The 12,005-nt window shown below is 33.7% G+C and overlaps 1 protein-coding gene across 6 annotated transcripts; it reads left to right on the forward strand.

Moving 5' to 3' along the window:
• The first annotated feature begins 2,102 nt into the window (after positions 1-2,102).
• On the forward strand, positions 2,103-11,860 carry LOC126759440 (phospholipase ABHD3). 6 transcript variants are annotated; one of them, XM_050474253.1, is made up of 8 exons: positions 2,103-2,124; positions 6,169-6,362; positions 6,775-6,944; positions 10,011-10,348; positions 10,419-10,505; positions 11,070-11,200; positions 11,261-11,426; positions 11,486-11,860. In XM_050474253.1, the coding sequence occupies exons 2-8, from the start codon at positions 6,258-6,260 to the stop codon at positions 11,719-11,721; spliced, it is 1,233 nt and encodes a 410-aa protein (XP_050330210.1). In that variant the 5' UTR covers positions 2,103-2,124; positions 6,169-6,257; the 3' UTR covers positions 11,722-11,860. The 6 variants fall into 6 exon arrangements, with proteins under 6 accessions (XP_050330210.1, XP_050330209.1, XP_050330205.1 ...); XM_050474252.1 differs by lacking the exon at positions 2,103-2,124 and adding an exon at positions 2,254-2,285; XM_050474248.1 differs by lacking the exon at positions 2,103-2,124 and adding an exon at positions 2,349-2,515.
• Positions 11,861-12,005: the final 145 nt, after the last annotated feature.

Below are 12,005 nucleotides of genomic sequence, written 5' to 3' on the forward strand. Positions count from 1 at the left end.
ACTCCGTAGGTTCCGACTTTGCTACCGTTTGCAATGAAGCGATACATTGTGGACTCTAAATGATGTCGATCATATGTACCGTTGACATGTGCTGCAGTGTTTGTAGCGTCATTTTTGGTTGTGCGTGTTGCATATGACGGCTTGTAGTTTCCTGCGACAATTGGTATGTGGTCGGAGGTTGTGATGGTCCATGAGGTCAGAAGTTGGGTAGTTTGTACATCAGGATATGGAGGAACTGTTGCTAGCAAGATGATGATGATGATTGCTGTTGGTAGATATCGGTACTGTACTTTGTGCGCTGCCCAGCGACAGGTCCTGTTAAAAAGATAGTGATTTGAGTTTAATATAGGTGATGTTGAAATGGCAACTGCAGTTGTAGCGTCCGTTGTTGCTGTTACTGCGCTGTTACTGTTGCACCTGCGATTGCAGTTGCATTTGTACGTGCGGATTTTGCTGTTGTTGATGGTTGTGGTCATGTTGTTGCGCTGAACCAGTCAAATTCGGCTGATATAAATCGCTGGCGTTAGTGTAGTAGGTCGTGGCACCATCGCCGGCGGCTGGCGCCTCTATGATGGCTGACGAGAGGCCCGTAAGATCGGTGCTGGACGCCCATTGGATATCTTGTCCGCTGCCGAGGCCGTGGGCGTACAGGTGGCGTATTGCGTTGGTCGTTTGCGCCAGTTACAGTTGCGCGGCCTCGTAGGCGCAACTGGGCGGCTAGGTGATGTAGTGTTGTTATACTGTAGTTGTACCAATTATGGTGTGCTGTTCAATTGTAGGGGTCACCAATTATGTGGCGGCGACTTATGCACCACATTTATATATATATAATTACAGATTATTTATTAAGATAACTCAAAAGACTTCTTCACTTGTTGGCGTCTGTACAAGAAGTGACGCTTCTTAAAACTAAAAGCTTAGAATTCAGTTGAAACTGTAAATTTCCAAGAAGAATATAAAGAGAATGAAATAATAGAATAACTGACAAACAGTGCTGCCAGATGAGGTACGACTTGTCTGTGTGCCCATCATAAGTATGTATGCATTTTCAAAATGTTTAATTTAGTGTTTTGTATAATTTATAAATACCCATTTTAATATTTTTCAGCAGTGGCATCATTGGCAAATGTTATAAAAAAAAATGCGAGTTTTGACAGAGAAACTCTCTCTCGAACCAAAGAGTCTCGTATCAAGTTATCTATGGCTGAACGAAAATGAAAAGATCACGCACGTGCTTGACCGTGTAAACGAAAACGTTAAACTTTTGCATCATGCCATGTTCGCGAGCATGTGTGATCGTGTAAAGGCCACTAAGTTCGCGATTACATGAGGCAACTTTAGTTGCTAATTCTCGGGCGATTCTCTTTTGCTGTCGCCCATTACCTTCACACGAGCAACTTGTGTTGCGCAACTCTGCTCGAGTTTTTTTCTCATTCTCTTTCATTTTATTTTAACCCATTGTCTACTCTTTACTTTAACCCATTGTCGTTTCTTTTTCCTTATAGGTATTTGGGCCACTCTATATCACATATATTAATCAGCTCTGTCAATTAAGAAATACATTTTATTTATTAAAACAAAGATATATCACCCTTTTTACTGTCGTCTGAATCAATTTGTATGGCTTCCTCCATACATTTCACAATATCTTTAATTAATTCGATTTTTTCATCATACTCCATTTTTTTTAAATATTTATATTATATTATGTATATTTGTATACATATTTGCAAATTAATTACCAAAAGATGAAATTAAATTTTTTAAATATATTCAAAATATTAATTTCAAAAAAAGATACGCAAATGCAACTATGTACTACGAAAGAAAGAACACGAATGCCGAAAAACGTCGCAGCGAACTGTTACGAATAAGAACACAAAGCGAGTTGCTGAACACTGGAAACTCGGCGCGATTCCCCTCTCCTCGTCGCCCCCTCGCCTATAAACCAAGAGTTGCCGCAACAAAAGTTGCCTCGTGTAATTGGGCTCTAATGGCACCTAATGTTCATATGATAAGAAACAGCTGGAAAAATGTGATTGTTAAATGTATTACATTTGTTTTGTATTTGCAAATTGAGAGAGAGAGAGAGAGAGAACAGAGAGAAGTTCACAGCTGATTGACGTTCTCTAAGTTTATCATATTATTGTTATATTATTAAATTTTGTATATACATACATATTACTAATATTCAGTTAATGGCTTCCAATAAGATAATAAATGATAAGATTACAATCCGTGTAATCAATTAGAAAGAGTGAGCAAAAACATTTGCAAGTGAAGATGTAAATCATTGAAAATTTAAATAAATGTGTTTTTTTTTAAATTGTTTCTCTACCATGTCACGCAAACACGTCAAATTACCGGCAATCAAGGTTTAACATTGAAATGAGTCAGAAAATATTGGATAAATCAATATTATTTTGTGATTTTGAAATAAATATAAATAAATACAATTGTGGAATATTTGGCGAATCGTGGTTAAGTGATTAGTTAAAAAGGAACTTCTTTGCTCGTAAGAATTGAATTAAAAATTAAATTCTATACCAAACGATGTTCTCAATTGTTAGTGCATCTTTATATGAGAGTTAAAGTCCAATAGTATGGCCGCAAACATTTGTACATACATATGTACGTAGATTTTGTGTTGTTTAAATTTTAATAAAATAAAAGAATGCTAATATCAACCTTATCGGCCGGGATTTAGAAAAGCATATCCCGATTTCGGGGTTGAAATCGATATGTACGGATCTTTAATATATATACATATATATATATATATATATATAGCTGCCGGTGACTTATGGTTTTTTGAGATATTTGCATTTAAAGCTCACAACTTCAACTGATGCGACAAGGGTTATTTTTTTGAATCCGAAATTTTAAAAATTTTTGCGACAAAGTTTGATTATGTCAATTAGGTGATTAAACATAGTGATTTGAAATTTGGAATTTTTTTAATAAAAATAAAAAAAGTTTCTGAGAATAATACTTTTTTCGCGGGAATTTCCAAAGTTTGAAAAATGAACTTTCTGAATATGTGATGGTTATTTTTGAGGCACGATTCCGATTACTTTGGCGGAGGGGTAAAAAAAACGAATTTCCGTATAAATGGGGTATCTACGGATAGGAGAGCTCCTCCAGAGGAGGAATATCCAAAAATAATTTAAAAATTACTAATATTTTTTAAAATATTCACGATTAAAAGTTCAAAAATTTGCACTAAGAAAACATACTATTTCTCTATGTTTCACTAAATTTTTTCACATTTTTTACTTTGTATATTTAAATACACACTCTAAGCTTTGAAATAAGCTCACATTTCACATTTATTTTTCAATTTTTAAGCTAAATTTTGTTATTTAAAAATCACTTAGCACACTCATCGTTGAAAAGGTCAGATTGTTTATTTTTTGTCAATTTTTCTTTGTTTTATCGCGTGATTCTTTTTTCTATATTAACCATAAAAAAATACTTTCTACCTATGTATATGTGTAATACGTAATTTATGTGACTGAAGTACTTTCGCGTAGTACTCCTTTCTGCGTTGGCGACCTTCGGCCGCGCTATAAAAAAATAACCCTGGCCGAGCGAATACCCGGGGTGACTGAAGTACTTTCGCGTAGTACTCCTTTCTGCGTTGGCGACCTTCGGCCGCGCTCTAAAAAAATAACCCTGGCCAAGCGAATACCCGGGGTGACTGAAGTACTTTCGCGTAGTACTCCTTTCTGCGTTGGCGACCTTCGGCCGCGCTATAAAAAAATAACCCTGGCCGAGCGAATACCCGGGGTGACTGAAGTACTTTCGCGTAGTACTCCTTTCTGTGTTGGCGGCCTTCGGCCGCGCTCTAAAAATAACCCTGGCCGAGCGAATACCCGGGGTGACTGAAGTACTATCGCGTAGTACTCCTTTCTGCGTTGGCGGCCTTCGGCCGCGCTCTAAAAAAATAACCCTGGCCGAGCGAATACCCGGGGTGACTGTAGTACTTTCGCGTAGTACTTTTCTGCATTGCGGCCTTCGGCCGCGCTCTAAAAATAACCCTGGCCGAGCGAATACCCGGGGTGACTGAAGTACTATCGCGTAGTACTCCTTTCTGCGTTGGCGGCCTTCGGCCGCGCTCTAAAAAAATAACCCTGGCCGAGCGAATACCCGGGGTGACTGAAGTACTTTCGCGTAGTACTCCTTTCTGCATTGGCGGCCTTCGGCCGCGCTCTAAAAAAATAACCCTGGCCGAGCGAATAAAAGTATAATAGTATATTTCTGCGTATATATCGGCCGCGCTCTAAAAATAACCCTGGCCGAGCGAATACCCGGGGTGACTGTAGTACTTTCGCGTAGTACTTCTTTCTGCGTTAAAAATAAAAAACTTATTCCCTTTTTGCTGACAGATAGAATAACCAAAATATATAACTACTTTATATCCAAAACTCAAATTTTGTTTCAATATGAGTGCATGATAACCGAAAAATGTAACCACTTTATATCCAATATTCAAACAAAATTTAAGTTTTCGTTATAAAATTGATACATTTTGGTTATTATAACTGTCAGCGATTTCCATTTATTTTTTATGATACACTGGTTTGTATTTTAAGTGACGATATATGTATATATTATTATATTTAAAATATGAGTTTCGGATATAAAGTGGTTATATTTTTCGGTTATCATGCACTCATATTGAAACAAAATTTGAGTTTTCGTACTGTACTGTACTGTACACCTTACACTTTATTACGTAATATTATTATATAATATTACTTATACAAATGTTTATAATATTATATAATATTACTAATACATGTATATAATATTACTTATTTGCTTAATAAATTTAAAAAAGAAAATATCCATATGCATGAATAGAGGAATTTTTGCGAAAAAGAGGAATTTCAGCGAATTGCCTTGCCATCACATGGCAGCGCTTCATTTCTTCGTAATTTTTGGTAAACAAATGAGGTTCAAAAGAGTGTAAAATGTAATTTTTAAAATAAAGATTTTTTATATAAAAAACCTGCTAAAAGTGTAAAATGTGGATTTATTTAAAAGATTATAGTGTAATTTAATTAATTTGAAGAGAAAAATGTGAATAAAGTGTGTTTAACGTGGTGAAATAGCTTCTTGAAATGTTCGAATTTTGCGAATTTTTGAACTTTAAGGTCGAATATCTCCTAAACTAAGCGTTTGCGGTACCTATAACCCTATATATTTTTTAATCAGGAGGACTTCCTCTTTCCAACGGTACCTTCAAATCGCGGCGCCAAAGAAATCGGAATTGTGCCATTTTTGAGAAACGAAAATTAGTTGGTGAAATTTTAGTTTGAATGAAAAAACGAAAATTCCTATGTAAAATGTATGGGGACCTAAAAAAGAATAGCGACCCCTTAGGGTTAAGCTACAGCGCCTGGCTTGAGGGAGGATTTTTTGTTTCAATCACTAATATTTGAGGGGGTAAGAGTTGAAAAAAAATTAAAAATTTTTTTGAAGCACCCTAATCTACTAGGAAATGAATACGTGTATGTTCTACAAATCATTTTAATATTACAATTTCATATATACCACTTGAATTTGTATTTACTAGAACGTTAAAAAAAATATTTTAAACTACTAGACAGTAATCAAAATGGCACATCAAGTGCTAATTGAGCCCGATAGGGCTGCACTCCTACCTACTAGACAGTATAAGGGGTTAATTCTTTCAGGGCAATATTAAGAAATAAAATCTATGTAAAGAAAAACAATTAATAATACACTAGTATGTAGGTTATGAAGCTAATTCGATTGTGTGAGTAAACTGAATTACAGCGTTTGGAATGAATAGTCCAACATGTAAGATTAAAAATTGAAAATATAATTTCTTATTCAAACTTTTTTTTGCAATTTCCTGGATCATTCTAATATAGGAATTTTACTATACTATTTGCTTGACAATGTACTAGTTTTATGAAAATTTCACACAGAGTTTTATTATTTTATGTTGCTATAAATGGTATTACAAGAATGGTATACATGGAATGTAGTATTTGCATTACATTAGTTTATAGCTAAGAGTATAAGAAAAATCTCGATGACTCTATTTACATAGTTTCTTTTTATCATTTTAATTATTTTAATTTTTATGATCAGCCCTCATAAATCTTTAATAACATCGTATTTATTTCATTGCAGATCTATAGTCCAATAAGTTGACTTTGATTACAATAATACTCAAATACGGACTTTGAGCACTCATACTTACATATACTATATTCTGCAAGATGCTGGATTCCCTTTACAATTATTGGGCAAATTTACCAGGTTATCATGTATTAGGTTTCGGATTAATCGCTTATTTTACCTATTATCTTATACTAGTGGTTAAAGTAAGTGAATTTGTTTTAATTCATATGGAGTAGGGTGATCCAAAAATTAACCTATCGAATATCAGTTTTTCGGTTGTATGAAAAATGTAATAATGGCGGACCAAAATAAGTCTCATATTTTACGCTAAACTTCAAAGATGTAAAAAAAATTATCCTAAACGATTCAAAAGTTATGTAATTTTCTAATAAACTTTAATATATGAAAGTTTCTATTAAATGTTATTTATTAAATATGGGAAACCTAAAACTCGCTGAGACATTTTAAAATTGAGCAAAAATTCGATAGGTTATTCTTTCGGCTCACCCAAATATGGAGTAATTATAAGAAGGAAAATCAGTATTTATATAATTGTATCCATACTCCTAATATACATTATTTTTTTTTTGTTTTTTCGCCTCTAACTTATTATAGCGCCCCACATTTGTTTGCGCCGAAGGACCACTTAAAAATTATCTTCTGCGGGAAATACCAACATTGAGTGTTAAGTTTTGGCCTACATTTTGGTGTTTAGACAGTCGCGCTCAAACAGTTTTTGCCAGTGTCTTACGTTCCAAAGTCATACCTCCTATTAGCTATGAAAGGTAATATCTAACATACAAATCTAAAACATAATAGTGTATATACAATTTGACTTTATTTATTATTATTATAATTAAATATCAGTGATCTTTCATGCACATATCAGTTATAAGTATAAAGGTTCAGTAGTTTAGAAGTTTGGCCCAGACAAAATACGTAGTTTTTATGTATATATGTACATATATAGTGACTCACATAACGATCACGCTTAAGTTATTTATGCAATATATTAAGTAAATCTCGGAATTGATTTTGAGGAATTAGTTGAAAAAATTATAAATAGCTTTTGTTTAAAACAGATATGAAAAAAAACCAAACAGTTCATTGGAATCAATCTTCTGCTTTACAAATATTTCTTTAGATTTTGTACAGCATCCTTTTGGATACATGATATGCGACATACTATCAACTGGTGCTCAACAGGTTTCTGGTGAAATAGAACTCCGCAAATTGTTTACCATGTCCCATAATTCATTAAGATGGACAGTATGACTTGCATAACCAAATAAGCGCTTTGAGGTGTTACAAGCCCATTTGAACTAGTTTTTTGTCAAACGTCATTTTATTATATATATAATTATATTAAATATTTTAAATTATCGTAAATGGATATGTTAAATTTTTGTGTGCACATATACATATGTATGTACAAAATCTATTGTCAAAAGCGCTGGAAAATAGAACATAGAGCTATTTGAAACTTCAAGCGCTTGAAGCAAGAGTACATGCTCTAGTACCCAGCGGCATAATGGTTCACCGCTTAGATTTTTCTTTGAATAATGTTTCGAAGAAAATTCTATGTAGAATTCTCGATACATGAAAAACGTTACAATACAATATGTAAACAACAAATACAGGTTGATGAAATATAATTTATAAGAAAGTATTTTCATTAATTCGTCAAATCGTCAAGCATTTGAAGAAAATTTGCAGAAAGTTGGTTGTGTTTAGGTGGGCTGCTATTTTAATTAAAAATTTTGTTTATTTTTGTGTTCAAACTTTTCTCGAAAAGGCATATGAGAAGACCAATTAAAAATGAAGAAAGTGAAGCACTTTAATGCGTTACTATTCGGTAAGTTTTTCACGTTTTTATCATTGAAGGAAAGTTAAAACTACATACGGTTTCAACTTTTTTTGTAGAATGTGTAAAAGTAGAAGGCTTAACCGAATCGGAGTATGCTCACCAAATTCAAAAAGCATCAGACTCGTCAAAGGCCGTTTCTCAGCCACATAGTAATTAAAAGAAAACCATTCCTTTTTATTATACTTATTTTCATAATGAAATACATACATACATGCACTTTCATAAATAAAGCAAAATTAATATGCAATTTTTTCTATTCTACCATTGTGCTTGGCATAGAAGAATTCTTCGTTAACTTTGACATCGAAGAATTCTTCGTCCCTACGGTAAGCGACCCGCTTCGTACTTTTCGTAGGACATAATTCATTAAGATGGACAGTATGACTTGCATAACCAAATAAGCGCTTTGAGGTGTTACAAGCCCATTTGAACTAGTTTTTTGTCAAACGTCATTTTATTATATATATAATTATATTAAATATTTTAAATTATCGTAAATGGATATGTTAAAATTTTGTGTGCACATATACATATGTATGTACAAAATCTATTGTCAAAAGCGCTGGAAAATAGAACATAGAGCTATTTGAAACTTCAAGCGCTTGAAGCAAGAGTACATGCTCTAGTACCCAGCGGCATAATGGTTCACCGCTTAGATTTTTCTTTGAATAATGTTTCGAAGAAAATTCTATGTAGAATTCTTCGATACATGAAAAACGTTACAATACAATATGTAAACAACAAATACAGGTTGATGAAATATAATTTATAAGAAAGTATTTTCATTAATTCGTCAAATCGTCAAGCATTTGAAGAAAATTTGCAGAAAGTTGGTTGTGTTTAGGTGGGCTGCTATTTTAATTAAAAATTTTGTTTATTTTTGTGTTCAAACTTTTCTCGAAAAGGCATATGAGAAGACCAATTAAAAATGAAGAAAGTGAAGCACTTTAATGCGTTACTATTCGGTAAGTTTTTCACGTTTTTATCGTTGAAGGAAAGTTAAAACTACATACGGTTTCAACTTTTTTGTAGAATGTGTAAAAGTAGAAGGCTTAACCGAATCGGAGTATGCTCACCAAATTCAAAAAGCATCAGACTCGTCAAAGGCCGTTTCTCAGCCACATAGTAATTAAAAGAAAACCATTCCTTTTTATTATACTTATTTTCATAATGAAATACATACATACATGCACTTTCATAAATAAAGCAAAATTAATATGCAATTTTTTCTATTCTACCATTGTGCTTGGCATAGAAGAATTCTTCGTTAACTTTGACATCGAAGAATTCTTCGTCCCTACGGTAAGCGACCCGCTTCGTACTTTTCCTAGGACAGGACATCGCCGTGTTAATTTTCATCGATCGGAGTAAGCGATGCAATCATGCTGCATCGTTTACCTCGCTCGCTTACCAATGTCTACCATATCCCGCTGGGTATAGTTATATTCAGTTTCGACATCTCTCACAGCAAAGCATGTAAAGCCAGCCAGCATTGGTCCAGGCCCTTTTCTGACAGCAATACTTTTTAATATTTGCACGCCTCCTGAGGCGCAACTCTTCTGAAAACCCTTCGAACTGTTTCCGCGGAAACTTTCACCTGGCTCGTCGCTAATAGATTGTGGCTTACTTCCCTTGCCTTCCCTTTTTATATTTACCACTCCAAATCTCCTTCAAAAGCTACCTCTCTTGAATTTTACTTAACTTCTTCTGAACCCAGGCTGACAGTAAATTTAAAAGTTGTTGCCTTTTTTGCTTACAATACTTGCGAAAACTCCACACTTTCTCGAAATTTCCCTATTTGTATATCAACTATAAAGAAAGCTTTTGAGTTTCTGCCGAAGATTTCCAATAATAGCTTTGTTGTCTCAAACGAATTTGCAACAAATTATTATAATTAAAAAAATTTTAATTGAATTTAGTTACCATAAATATTTTCCTGAACATCAAATTTGAATGCTATTTTTCATTCCTATACTTTTTTTAGGGAAATTTACACTCTGAAAGATGGAGGCGAAGTAGCTTTGGACTGGATGGACACGAATTGTAATTCAAATTCGCCTTGTATTATTATTTTACCCGGCTTGACAGGTAATTCTCAAGACGAATATGTAAAGTGCCTAGTATACGCGGCCAATAATTCTGGCATACGTGTTGTCGTCTTTAATAATCGCGGACTTGGTGGTGTAACTATTAAGACGCCACGCCTCTACAATGCCTGTAACTGTGAGGATTTGGCTGAGGTAGTGCAACATGTTCGAAATGTATTGCCTGCACACTGCAAAATAGGAGCAACTGGTGTTTCGATGGGTGGCCTAGTGTTGGGTGAGCTGATTTATTGTTTTATGTTCATATGTTCACACAAATGCAAGTTGTTGCTTAATTCTGTTTCAAGGTAACTATTTGGCACGTAGAAGCCAGGAAGCGCAGACATATTTGTCGGCAGCTAAAATAATTTCAGTACCTTGGAATGTGCATAAAGGTATGTTACCGTTAATGCATTTTTATACTCTCACAAAATGTTGTATATAGATGTATATTTTTTCATCTATCGTTGTTTGTAACACCTTACACTAATAGAGAAAAATATTGAGTTGTATATGTACATATATATAAACGATGAGGAATTTCATGTATAGTATGTCCGTCCTTTCGTCCGTGAAAGCGATAACTGTATTAGAGGGGTGGCAAACATATATTTTAACGATATTATGAAACATTGTGAAAATGGGCTATATCGGGCTACAGCCGTACTAACCTCCATTAAATAACAATTTTAAATTCCGTCTGTAAATCTATAGCCCATGTCGTTACTCATATAATACTTTGCAATTTATGAGATTTTAAGACCTAAAAAAGTCAAAACGCACCATAATTTTAAAATATGTATGTATAAAGTTTTGCCAACGACTGAAAATATTTTCCTGGCTTAGATTTGTGTAAATTGTAAGAGTATAAAATGTTCGCTTACACCCGAACTTAACCGTTCCTTATTTCTTTAATAAAAATTATTTGACTTCAAGTATTTTCGGTTTGCAATCCATAGCTATTGATAGTATAGAACAACCTATTTTAAATAATCTTCTCGGACGTATATTAACACAAAACATGTATCGTACATTAAAGAGAAGTGGACTGCACGAACATCAGGAACTCGATATGAAAAGTATTAAAACGGTATGCTAAAAAGAGATAAAATGATGACATACATATGTGTTTAAATTTAATTTATTTTAGTGCAAAACAATCAGAGAATTCGACACCAATTTTACCATTAAACATTTTGGTTATCCCAGTGTAGAAGATTATTACAACGATGCTACTTTGCAAGATAAATTGCATCACATCTCCGTGCCACTACTGTGTTTGAGTGCTGCCGATGATCCATTTCAACCGCTTGATGGTGGGTATTCCTCAGTTTTTCTCTCTTACAATGAAACAGTTAACTCTTTATTATTTTAGCCATTCCCATCAAAGCCGCAAACGAAAGCAGTCACGTGGCTATTATCGTAACTGCTCGTGGAGGCCACATTGGATTTTTAGAGGGATGTTTTCCTTCGGCTAAAGATCAGTACATAAGTCGTGTTTTCGTCGAATACTTTACTAAAGCCTTATTTGACGAAGAAGGTGAATTTCAACGAATTAAAGAAGATCTTCACCGAACATACCTTGAGAAACATAGTGATTTCAAAGTTTAATGTATTATTTAAACATATTTACTGAGTATTTAACTGGTTAATTAAATTAATAAGTTGTTACTAAAAATATATATGAATTAATAAAAAAGAAAAATTTTAGTTTTCACAAAAGTTCAAGTAAAGTTCAAGGTCAAAAACAGCCGTTTTGCTTTTCTTTTATGTTTTAAAAATAAATTTTACAAAGATTTCAACCAATGAAACTGCGTTTTTGAGTGATAACTGAATACGAATAGATTGTAAATCACACAAAATCATCAAAATGTAAAAAAAAACATTCTTTTAAT

This window comes from Bactrocera neohumeralis, chromosome 5 (genome assembly GCF_024586455.1).
Source record: "Bactrocera neohumeralis isolate Rockhampton chromosome 5, APGP_CSIRO_Bneo_wtdbg2-racon-allhic-juicebox.fasta_v2, whole genome shotgun sequence".
In the NCBI taxonomy this organism is placed as follows: Eukaryota; Metazoa; Arthropoda; class Insecta; order Diptera; family Tephritidae; genus Bactrocera; species Bactrocera neohumeralis.

Coding starts and splice junctions, on each gene's coding strand:
- LOC126759440 (XM_050474253.1), top strand. CDS start 6,258: ATGCTGGATTCCCTTTACAATTATTGGGCAAATTTACCAGGTTATCAT. Junction 10,349..10,418: donor GATGGGTGGCCTAGTGTTGG/GTGAGCTGATTT, acceptor TTCTGTTTCAAG/GTAACTATTTGGCACGTAGA. Junction 11,427..11,485: donor TCCATTTCAACCGCTTGATG/GTGGGTATTCCT, acceptor TTATTATTTTAG/CCATTCCCATCAAAGCCGCA.